The following is a 12,320-nucleotide window of genomic DNA, read 5'->3' as shown; positions in this document are numbered from 1 at the left end:
AAGGCGCTGCCTTTGACCAGAGCAGTGTAGTTCCAAATTAGGATGATTTCCAGTTCATTCAGCGAAGCATTAAGTTGGCAAGGAGTTGCTTTACATTTTCGTCACTACAGAGTCTCAATTCCCGCTTATTACTTCTTTCACTGGTCATGTACAATATTCTACTGCATAAAGGTTTTCTAAATGAATTCAGCACGCGCTTCCTTTCTTCGATGGTGACCGTGTTGTGGTTTAGGAAAAAATGGTTAAGTTTGCTGATTTCATCAGAGATAGCGAGGACATCTTTTTAAGGTAACACCAATACATCCCACAATCTTCTGAGACTCTTGATAGCTCTTGTAATACAATATTAATACATTGCAGAAGCATACTAGCTGTGTCAGTTTCTGTGTGTGCTGAGATTCTGTAACTGTTTTGGAAAAACTGGAAAAGCCGAAAATGACACAGAGGAATGACATGCCATGTCATTGTTGTGAAGGCTGGTATGGTGACTGCACTGTCTGATCTTCATTCAGACAGAGAAGCCCCAAGTGCTACCCTAGTCGCTCTGTGGCTCGCTGGTGCAAAAGGTAATTCATTTATCATTACATATACTGTATATATCAATTTATATTTATGTATCTATTGACTGTTTACTCAAATTTGGTGCTTTTACTATATGTACCAATTACATATCCCAACAAGGTGTTATAATATTGTATAATTATTGTATAATTACCCTACAATTATATCTACAACCTAAGTGCCTTTAACTTTCATTCATTCCTTTTTGCTGCTGTGATTTTCACAAAAAGATTTTAAATTGAATAGCCTGATAGGTTAAGTAATTGTAAAAAGTAGTAGAAGTCTGCATTTGCCGTCTCACAGTTGTCTACAATAAGCCATGGTTGAGATAAGAATTATTGATGCTGAAAAACACTTTTTTTGCTGTGTTTTTAGAGCATTATGGCTTGTGTTAGCGTGATAAGTCTGCACTTCATACTCAGATTTTAAAGATAAATGACAGCAGTGAGTGCACGCAGTGAGTGCACGCAGAAGAACCAGTTCAACATCACAATGAATGGCATGGTTAAACCCTTATCTTATCTTAAACGCATGTCTGACATCTATATAGAAAACTCTCAAAAACAGCCAAATTCTATTCTGTACTGGAGTATGACGGAGGACTCTGAGCAGCTGTTGGCCTCCCGGCCAGAGGAGAGGAGGCTAAACGGTCGCTGCAGACGCAGCACTCACACTCACACCCTGCAGTCCAAGGTGGTGGAGGACTTCAGACGGAGGCTCAAATACTTCTTCATGAACCCCTGTGAGAAATACAGAGCCAGGGGTCGCAAACCATGGAAACTGATGTTACAAATATTAAAAATTGCAATCATCACAGTCCAGGTACTACATGGAATTCTTTACTAATTTATAAAACATACATGTGCACAGAGAGTAGGTCCTTTTTCTTTTCTTTTCTTTTTTTAAATCAAGTGTATGCCCCCCTTACCATTCTTCAGTTGGTCTCTTTCGGCCTGAGCAACGAAATGATGGTCACCTTCAAAGATGAAAATCTGATGACATTCAGACATCTGTTTCTAAAAGAATACAAGGATCACCGGCTGGGAAACTACGCTCTGTACACGAAAGCAGATGTGCATGATCACATCTACTACATTATCGACAGGGTACTTATGTCATTTTTTTATGGAAGATAAGAGTTTACCTTCATACCACACAGGGGTTTGATGTATGAAAAAATGTGTTTCACTCTTTTCTGATTTTTTTCCCCAGTACATTAATCTCCAAAACTTGACTGTAGGCAATCTGGCATACGACAGTTCTGATGGCAAGTACACTCCTCTGTCTGTCTGTCAAGAGTTTTACAGAAACAGCAGCATCGATCCTGGAAATGAGACCTTTGATATTGATCCACATATTGATAAAGGTACAAAAGTACAACATTGCTTCAAAAAATAAAACAATAATGTAATCATCAAATAGAGTCATAAGTAGCTGTAGAACTTGTGTATTTATGTCTACCATGAGTTGTATCCATTATGTTTGATGTATTTATGGAAGCTGAATCATGGCATGGATGGAAAATAATCAGTGTGGATTTACTTGTGATTCCATGAAAAGAGGAAGTAGCATATTCAGAGGATTGAAGGCTGACTAACTCCTCTGTTTGACTATCAAATGAAATAAAGGCTAACTGTTTTGTTTTTTAATGTATTGCCTGTTTTTTCTCCTCCCAGAATGTATTTTCATATTCCTTTACAGTCGTTCGACAACCATAGCAGTTTGGCCACACATGTGAACTTCTCGTTAAATTTCAAAAGGTGAAATCTGTGGCAAACTGAAAATGCTTCTTTTAATGCTAGTTGATGAGAGTGCTGCCTGCTAATATATGTTTGGGTGCCCAGGCTGCTATCGGTGAACATCTACCTTGCTCTGAAAACAATCAACCTGCAGACTGTGCGGCACCACGAGCTACCAGACTGTTATGAATTCCATATAATGGTTGGTGACAATGTCTGGAAAATGCCACGCCCTCATCTGAGTGTTTAGGATCATTTAACATGCTGATAAGCAGTATCTCTTAAACTTGCCAATCACTCAATCTTTGTGTTGTTATACAGATCAATTTTGACAATCGTGCACACAGCGGAAAGATAAAGGTTGAGGTCAAACATAATGCAAGAATTTATGAATGCAGAGACTGGAATGTGGAAGGCACATGTAAGTTCAACCCAAACTCAATTTCATTCCACCCATTGATATATTATATTATGAGCCAGACAATCAAAAATACCCATACTGGTTATTGCTTCAAATGCCAGCAGGGGGCGGAGTGACATTATTCTGTCCCCCTTGACATCTGTATATTATGATCTAACTCAGCATGGCGGCTAACCTGACTATTAGAAGAAAAACAACAGTGTGTGTCTCAGCTTTGTCGAAGCAGCAGCAACAAAAACAAGCTGTTAATGCAACCTGAAATCTGTGGCTCTGGTTTCCAGCTGGTCAGAACGACTACCTCCTCCTGTCATTAGATTCTGTGGTCATCCTCGCCTGCTTCATCTCTCTCACCCTCTGCATTCGATCTGTCATCAATGGCATCCAACTGCAGTTTGTAAGTTATGAGAAACAAGTCAATTATTAGTGTCACCATTTTTTCACTATTACAGATAAGCTATGGGGTCAATTGTTCATTAATAAAGGACTGATATAATCAGCACAACACATAATATGCAAAACAAGAAACTGATGCAGGACTGTAGAACACTGATATCATGTCCTCCCCTTTCCCTGCCAGAATTTGAATCTTGTCAATGTGTATTCATACATTTGTAAAATATGACTGAAAATAATAATTCTTATTTTTTTGAGGGGGTTGCATTGTGGGGGCTTACAACCTCAGTATTATTGATGGGGCAGAGCCGTAGACAGTATTTTATACTGATCAAAAAAAATGTACAAACCTCTCATAAGTAAAAACGTGAAACCATGTAATGTGGAAATTGAGCAATCGACCCACTATGTGTTGATGGTATGAATCCTGGTTTGTTGTGTTTTTATTTTAGGACATCTGATTTTTCTCTCATGCAGGAGTTCAACATATTCTTCCATGCCTACTACAATAAAATTGTGTCTTGGTCAGACCGCATGGAGTTTGTGAATGGCTGGTATATCCTCATCATTGTGAGTGACACATTGACCATCACTGGGTCAGCACTCAAAATTGGAATACAAACAAAGGTTTGTTTTTCATATTATTGGCTATATTTTAATTATATTATTCACTATAGGCATGTTGGACTTGGAGTAAAAGCAGTGTGTAATGTGTAAAGTTGATCTATTTGTTCTCTCTTTCCTCTTGCAGTACCTGACAAACTATGACGTCTGCAGTATCCTGCTGGGTACAGCCACAATGCTTGTCTGGGTCGGCGTGATTCGTTACCTTGGTTTCTTCAAGAAATACAATGTAAGAAATTCCATGTTTTTTTGTGTTTTTGTTTTTGCATATTACATCAGACAGTAACAAAGTAGCAAATGCATATTCAGAGGAAATGACAACCTATATTCCTCTCTAGATATTAATCTTAACCCTAAGGGCAGCGTTCCCAAATGTGATCCGATTCTGCTGTTGTGCAGCCATGATCTACCTCGGGTACTGTTTCTGTGGCTGGATCGTCCTTGGGCCTTACCATGAGAAAGTATGAACATTATAATCATAATTAATCTTTTTCAAGTGTCATTGTGGTCTAATAAATCCACCTACGCATCAGGGAGCTTATTTCTGGTGATAGTAAAATATTATAATATATATATATATTATATAAATTTTCCAGTTTCGAACGCTCGACAAGGTGACAGAGTGCCTCTTCTCTCTCATCAACGGGGACGACATGTTCGCCACGTTCCTGAAGATGAGACACGAGGGCTACATGGTGTGGCTGTTCAGCCGACTTTACCTCTACTCCTTCATCTCCCTCTTCATCTACATGGTGCTCAGCCTCTTCATCGCTGTCATCACTGACACCTATGAGACCATCAAGGTCAGTCTGAGTTACCTAGATTCACCGTACTGAGAAATATTATTTGACCTTGCTGCAAACAGATGTTTTTCAGATCATAGTTTTTATTTATTCTTCCACTTGAGTTGCCTGATGCTTTACAATGACTTTTTTCCCCCAGCATAACCAGCAAGACAAGGTGCCAGTGTCCCAGCTTCAGGCTTTCATAGCAGAGTGCAGGGACCAGCCTGAGTCTGGAAGATACCAGACTGATGAAGAGCCTGCTGCCTGCTGCCTCTCTCCATGCTGCTGCTTTGGGTGACGTGAGAAGAGGATGGCTTTTATCTTTGTGTGGACAAAGAGTTTGCGTGTCGAGACTGAATAAGAACGCAAAGGGTCCTGTCTGCGTGCATGGAGAATTTGATAATACTGATGCCTGATGTGAATGCTAGAATATCTTCTTATTTAAGTAGAATTATTTCAACTTGTTTCTTTTTACTTGAATTGCTGAACACTACTGAAGTAAGTGCTCAGAGGACCAGTAAGTTATATGGTCACCAGTGTAACAACCTGATATATTACTAGTAGTAATTTCAATATGAATATACACTTACAGCCAATACCTCCTCAGTTCAGTGATGCATCCAAAGTGGTATTCAACTTAACTTTTCTTTACAAAACAGATTTCTCAGAGATTACCTGAAGAGGAATTTCCTTCTGACTGCACAATAACAGCATAACATAGGCTATGTGTCTTTTTTACAAGCACTTGAACGTACTAGCTACTTAATTAAGAAGTGAAAGTAGATTTACTGATTTTCAAATCTAGCTTACCCTGAATGTACTAACCTATATAAAGAAATTAATGTATTAATTAATTAATCATTACAAAGTTCAGTGTAACTGTTTGTACTTGATCCTTTGCAGTAGGCCTATCTTGTACTGTGCCCTTTTCTCTTAAAAATGTGTAACTAAATTGATACAGGCCTGTTTGTCTAAGTGGTTTTACTAGCCGTTTATGTACTGGTTTTGCTGCTCTGGACAAATTATTTTTCGTTTTTTACCGATTTAGATAATTCTGAATCATTCTATTATACGATTTATCTTTAGGTCAACGTTATTTTTTCAATGACAACGATTAAATTTTTTTTTTTTTAAATGTATTCAGGTGTATCAAACGTCTCTAGAGTGCAATGTATATTTAGTTTGCCACAGCATAATGCAAAAAAAATGAACTGTATATTACATTTATAAATGCAACTTAATATACTGCCTTACCTTGCGTCGACACCTGACAGCATTTCTCATTTGCATAATCGTTCACTGCACACGTGTATATCCAATGCACGGCTCAGATACTGGTTGCTTAACAACGCTGCCTCCAATAACAATGACGTATGCTTTGAAGCCAGCGGAGGAATAGACTTTAAAAAAAACAACACAATCAGCAGCAGCAGCAACAGCCATTCACTCTGCTTCACTGCTTTCAGATTAAAGTAGGTGAGGTTTGGGCTTGTTTTTGCTGCCGAAGAGGTGACGACTGAACTTGAAGCATTTTGTTAATTTTGACAGCATCACTGAACTCGGCAAGTGTTGGACTTGACTAGCTAGTTGACCCATTTCACGCCGCAACCGTGAGTATATGTTTAACTTAGCAAAACGTTACAGCTAATATCTTATCCAGGTCAGCAAACAACAATAGCAATTTACGTTAGTAACGTGGTTGTAAATTTAGATTTAACGTCTTGGCTAGTTAAAATTAAAGTCATGTTACAAATCAGGACGTTTAGTCTAACTAAGTTATCTTGCTGAAGCATACTAGCGAGCCAACTAAACGTTAAAGTTAGTAAATTATTTTACTGTAACCTTGTAATCAAAACACAAGGGGTTAGCTAGCTACCGTTAGCAAACCTTGCAAACGTTAACGTTACCTTGTAAGTTACCCGACTCGACAGTAACTTAACAGTAACTGCTCTTTAACGATACTACTGTACAACAAGGTAATACAACTACGTTAAGCCAAAGCACACTGGACTTATCTCTGCCTCAGTTAGTGTAACTTCAGATAAAAATTGTGCATGTCTTCTGGTTTGTTAGATAACAACATTGCCAATGACCTAACCAAGCAGGGATGTACATTGACACAGAAAAGCAGACACTTTTATTGACTTATTGACTAGTATTAAGGGCCTCACCAACATAGTGTTTTCAGCTTTTACTGTTGCATTACCTAACATGTCTCCTTTTGGTCCAGACAATGTGCTTGACAGCCCCTGAACACAAGTTGGAACATTTCAGTGCCTTGTAAAGTTGCGGGAGTGGTTGGTAGCAGGCTCATCTGGTTTCACAGCATGTCAACATCATAGTGACCTGAGGGCACTAAAGTAAAGAAACCACACACAGCATTTTTTTATTTTTTATTTATTTATTTTTTAATCTTTGTAAATCTTTTGGCTCTTTGCTGAGATCATTTTACCACCATGCAATTCAGTTGCCTGTGGCCAATAGGAGAGCCCCACTGGGACATAACAGCAGTTAATCCTGTGTGGGTGAAACAGCAGCCCAGATTATCTATTACTGGTTTATCTCATGGCTTGATGCTCCATTGCAGGGCTCAATTCCAGTGGGAGCCTCTGATCCACCGCCCGCGTGCTAATCCATCTTCCGTTTGGTAACTCATGACCTCACATCCGTGTGTCCTGATGTATCAGTGATATGGGAGAGTGGTGGACAACTGTGCCAGTAGGGACATCTATGGGTAAGTTTCTCTGCTAATGGGATGTATTTTGTACAATAGGTCAAAAATAGAAAGACTAATCAGCTGTGCTTTCTTTCTTTTTTTCTGCTAGGGGTGACCCAAATTTTTGTTCTCTTTTTAGACCAGCAACCTAATTCAAGCCTCTCTGTATAAGTAATGTACTGTTGATGTAATGTGAGTTGCCGTCATTTTCTCGTCTCTTTTCTCTGTTTTAAGGAAACTATGAGATCTCCAGCATATCGCATGTGACAATGTCGCCCTCAAGACAGAACAACCTTGTGTCAATGCAATCTTCTTTGCCCCTGTCCAGAAGCTCCTACAATGTGATAAGTGCCTTTTGCACAGAGGATACTATTCCTCAATGCATTTCATACATCAATCAGGTACAGACGTGTCCTACTAAATGCTCATTATTGCAATATATTATTTGCACTTGGAATTGTTAATTTCTGTAAAGTACAGTCACTACAGTGGTGACATAATTCCTCTTTATTCACAGGAGCTTGACTCACTGGGTCTTTCCTCCACATGTATTGAGGCCAGCTCACTAGAGGGAGCCGACCTGAAGACAGTGCCAGCTCTGAATGCCATGTATGAGCTAATACAAATTCACAGACGCAGTATGTGCACTTTAGAAGAGCTTGAGAAAGAACAGCTGAAAAAATCCAGCACCTTGGACCACATGCAGATGAACAACTCCAGACTCAAGGTACATATGACAAGGAGATCTGTCACTCCCTAATGTAAGTCGAGTGCAAATTTGAGTCATGCATGCGTCACTTTGTGACAAGTGAAGATGTGAGTTGTGCATACGTCACTTTGTAAAAAGTAGCCTACAAGATGCTAACAAGAGACTTCTGTAATGTCAATACAGTAAAAATTGACCTACTTAACAAAGTTCATTCACTGCTGGCTACGAGTTAGCAATCAAACACAACAAGGTTTTCAGATGAATGGCGTTTTGAGCTAACGTTGGCAATCAAACAATCACAGATAGCTAAAACATGTTTGAAATAATTTCCATCTTCTGTTGTTGTTTGTAATGAGAAGTTTATTTTATGGATTTTACAAATTTCAGTATAACATGTTATGCCGTAAACCGTTTAAATCTGAGCATGCGTGACTCAAATCTGCACTCAACTTATATGGGAGTGACAGGGTCTCTCAGGGTTATGTCTGTCTCAGTCCAGTTTCAATACAAGACAGTGGTTGCATCTCATAACCCTTAAAATGCCTCCTTGCCTCCCTTAATCGCATCTTAATCCCTCCCACCTTGGAGGCATGGGAGAGACGGAAGAAAGTTATGGGAGGATAGAGGCAACAAGTGTTTTAGAGTGACAAGACGACCTTTCTTCTGATGCGTTGCATGAATTTGAGAGCTGTTTGGTCTGAGTTTGCAACTCCTTCAGCTGCACGGCTTCTGGGAAGGCTTCTCTTGTGTGCAGTAATACATTGGTAACCACTAGAGGGCAGGAAATAAATACACAGGAAATGTTCTTAATCCCATTCTTCCAAAAAGAAATTAATAGGACTGCTATACTACAGAAACCAAACAAGGACAAACCTTGCACAAGTACTGTGCTCGGATGTCTCACTACTTACATTCGTTTTGAATAGCACAATGATGGTCGTGATCCCTTATCCCAACAGTTGTCTCTGCTTGCTAGGCAAAACAAACGTAATCTATGTTATATACATCTAAACTACCAGTAAAGAAGTCTAAGGTATTTGTATCACAATAATGTATAATTATTGTAATAATAGAGTGTAGAGGTAGGAGTGGTGGAAAATGAAAAAAAGAATTGAACAGCGAATATGTGGCCCACATGTGTGAGAATTGTTGGTGTATTTACAGCCTGTCTTATTATATCCTCAGATCATGCTGTTCTGTTTTAAGATGTTGCATTCAGGAATCCACTTTTGTAGCTTTAACTCTGAACTGATTGCTCATGAAAAACGGTCCCACCTCAGTGTGTTCATAAGAGTGTATTTCCTTCCAGGATCAGTTGGAACTGTCTATAAGGGAGAAGTCGGGTCTACATGAGACAGAGAGGCAGCTGCACCTCAAAATTAAGACTTTGCAGAGCTGCTTAAAAACAGAAAAAGATGAGGTATCTTATAATGACAAACACACTATGTTTTGCTGTTACAAAATGTGCTAATGCGTGAGCCTAGCCAACTCACAATTCAATCATTCTCGACAGGTTCAGAAACTCCAGAGTATCATAGCCAGCCGGGCCTCTCAGTACAGCCATGACGCCAAGAGAAAAGAGAGAGAAGCTGCAAAGCTCAAGGAACGCCTTGGCCAGTTACTGGTTGACAGAAAGGATCGAAAACTGGGTATGTAAACTATTACTCTTTATTCTGTTAATTTCAGAGCAAGTTAATTCAGTTTTATTACTCCCAACTAGCTATCGACGTACTGAATTGTTTGGGACGTTCAGATGGGAAAAGGAGCCACTGGAAGACTACAAAAGCGACAGCCAGGTATCATGAAAGCCATCTTCTCACTTGTTGACCATATTGTCACAATTTGAAATCATCAGTCACATAACCGTATTTGTAAAAATACTTTCTGTAGCCATGAGGGTGAGATGTACAAGTCCTTGCTCAATGACTACGAGGCAAGTCAGAGGTCCTTGATGCTGGAGAATGCTGAGCTGAAGAAAGTCCTCCAACAGATGAAGAAGGAGATGATTCATATGCTAAGTCCACATCAGCCCACCAGAGGAGCTAATGCTGATGAGAGTCAGGAGCAGGTATTTGTATCTGGTTTTCACCATAGTACTAATACGCAAAAAAGAAATTTGATAAATGGGTTTGAGTAGTTTTTACCTGTGTGTCAGATTGTAGTGACATGATGTGCTTGCATGTTGAAGAGTTTGTTTTGGCTGTTTTGCTTAGGCTGATTCAGATGGGGAGGAGAAGGCGGGTGATTTTAGCAAGGAAACTCTTGACCAATCCTGTGAGCATGCCAGGGAGCAGCTCACCAACAGCATCCGCCAGCAGTGGAGGAAACTGAGGAACCACATGGAGAAGTTAGACAGCCAAGGTACCTGCAGCACTGTCCCACGCCCTGAAATACTGCAAAAGTAACTCCATGTTCTTGTGGTGCTAAGTTGATAGAGTAAAGGTTGTTTAACAAGTTCATGTTAGTTTATTAAAAAGTTGGATTCTGGGAAAATTTGTAGCTGTTACAGACCTACAGTATGGAATGACATTTTAGATGATCAGCTGCCGGTGTATTTGTTTGCCAAGCCTCGCAAATGCAGAATCAGCTGGAGTCCAATAAAGAGGTGATACCAAGGGACACCCACGAGGATGAGATGGAGAGGATGAGGCATGAAGTGCAGCAGTGCAAAGAGTTCATTCATGCACAGCAACAGCTCCTCCAGGTCAGCTTCTGCTTGTTTATATAAGAGCAGAGATGATGAGCAGGTCTGTTAAGGCTCAACATTTGCTAAGAGTTTTATACCAATATAGGAGGCTTCTTATTATGAGTGAAAATTAGGAGATGAAATTGCCGATAAATTAGCCTTTGTCTGTATCTTAATATTTGGGAAGTTTGAAAAAGTAAGTAAAAAAGGATTAAAGCGTCTGTCCGTTTCTGCCCATCCAGCAACAACTCAACACATCATTTGATGACGAGACAGCAGCTCTTCTTAATGACTGCTACACACTTGAGGAGAAGGAGCGTCTCAAAGAGGAATGGAGGCTCTTTGAGGACCAGAAGAGAAACTTTGAGAGGGAAAGAATGAACTTCACGGAGGCTGCTATTCGCCTGGGGCGAGAGGTACTTAAGTCCTCTGATGTACCTTTTTTTTTTTTTTTTTTCCTCATGTACCAATTAATTATTTAACATAATAACAATCTTTTTCTTCTCTACAGAAAAAGGCCTTTGAGGAGGACCGCGCCTCTTGGCTGAAGAATCAGTTTTTGAACTCGACTCCCTTTACAGACCACAGGAGATGTTCCTCTTCTGACGGTCAAAGTGCCTTATCAATCAGTAAGTCGGTGCAGTTGAGACACGAGATGGTGACGCGGACAAAAACGATGATAAACATAATTTAAAGAATACAAAATTTGTCAGAAAACTACAACGAACAAGGAAAAACTGCATGCAAACACCAGTGACTGTACAAAGCGTTTTCAATTACTTCAATTTGAATATCCGCTGCATTTCAGGAAGCGAGCCCGAGGTGAGGATGTCTTCCTCTAAAGCTCGGCTGGTCCCATCGTCGACCCACGCCACGTTCTCCACTCCTAAACCTACACAAAGTGCTACTGTGCCATCCACGACTGAACTTTATCGGACACTCCGCCTCATACCAGACAGCAGGTATTATTCAGTCCTTTGATATTACTAGTGACTGTATTTTTTTGCAGTGCTGCGATCAGACCCTTTTTGCTGGTTGGTTTGGTGCCAAGTCATAACTATGAACCCTTTTTTTTTTTTTTTTTTTTCAGTTCCTCCAGACATTCAAATCGAGGACGATGGCGAGAGTCCAGCAGCATTGAAGATGGAGATATTCGGGTCAAATCAAAGAACAGAGTTCGATGTGGAGACTTGAGTATCTTCTCTTTGGGTGAAGATGAGAACAGCCTCACTTAATGAACTTTCAGTGTATATATATATATATATAATTTTGCAGTTTCCGTTAGCATCAATCCATGGCTGAATTCAATTACCACTGAACACTACAGTTGCTTTGCAGCACTTTTATGTTGCGTTTTTATGGACATGCACATATCATTCAACAAAGCTGACAAGAAAGCACATTGATTGTACTTTTATTTCCTTTACAAACAAATCAAAACTGACAATTCAGTATTTTAAGCTGTATTCAAATGTATCTACCAAGTATTGATTTGAACATATTGGAGTAAGAAATCTCTTTTTACATGTGGGTTACAAGCCGTCTCTGATTATATGTTTAAGTTTAGAATAAACATGTTTTCATATCCTTGATGTATAAATTATGATTTTAATGGGAGCATAAATTGACATGAAATTTATAATTATCTGCTATGCCATAACGGCACAATAAAGGTATTTTAACAAA

At 39.5% G+C, this 12,320-nt stretch overlaps 2 protein-coding genes across 4 annotated transcripts; both read left to right on the top strand.

Moving 5' to 3' along the window:
• The first annotated feature begins 345 nt into the window (after positions 1 to 345).
• On the top strand, positions 346 to 5,746 carry LOC116699806 (mucolipin-3-like). Its single transcript, XM_032532567.1, is given in 14 exon segments — positions 346 to 566; positions 1,112 to 1,383; positions 1,500 to 1,667; positions 1,774 to 1,927; positions 2,238 to 2,249; positions 2,252 to 2,321; positions 2,406 to 2,502; positions 2,622 to 2,721; positions 3,003 to 3,115; positions 3,592 to 3,741; positions 3,866 to 3,967; positions 4,077 to 4,199; positions 4,335 to 4,541; positions 4,681 to 5,746. Coding segments are annotated over 14 exon segments (1,827 nt in total). The 5' UTR covers positions 346 to 448; the 3' UTR covers positions 4,822 to 5,746.
• Positions 5,747 to 5,892: 146 nt separating this feature from the next.
• Positions 5,893 to 12,320, top strand: ssx2ipa (synovial sarcoma, X breakpoint 2 interacting protein a). 3 transcript variants are annotated; one of them, XM_032532568.1, is made up of 14 exons: positions 5,893 to 6,133; positions 7,111 to 7,257; positions 7,474 to 7,640; positions 7,757 to 7,966; positions 9,258 to 9,368; positions 9,462 to 9,597; positions 9,669 to 9,744; positions 9,839 to 10,016; positions 10,162 to 10,309; positions 10,516 to 10,652; positions 10,877 to 11,050; positions 11,146 to 11,263; positions 11,443 to 11,596; positions 11,725 to 12,320. In XM_032532568.1, exons 2-14 carry the CDS (start codon positions 7,215 to 7,217, stop codon positions 11,867 to 11,869), a joined length of 1,797 nt encoding a protein of 598 aa, XP_032388459.1. In that variant the 5' UTR covers positions 5,893 to 6,133; positions 7,111 to 7,214; the 3' UTR covers positions 11,870 to 12,320. The 3 variants fall into 3 exon arrangements, with proteins under 3 accessions (XP_032388459.1, XP_032388460.1, XP_032388462.1); XM_032532569.1 differs by having other exon boundaries at positions 5,930 to 5,995; XM_032532571.1 differs by lacking the exon at positions 7,111 to 7,257 and having other exon boundaries at positions 6,038 to 6,133.

Source organism: Etheostoma spectabile, chromosome 12 (genome assembly GCF_008692095.1).
Source record: "Etheostoma spectabile isolate EspeVRDwgs_2016 chromosome 12, UIUC_Espe_1.0, whole genome shotgun sequence".
Classification (NCBI taxonomy): domain Eukaryota; kingdom Metazoa; phylum Chordata; class Actinopteri; order Perciformes; family Percidae; genus Etheostoma; species Etheostoma spectabile.
This window is presented reverse-complemented; position numbering and strand designations above follow the sequence as displayed.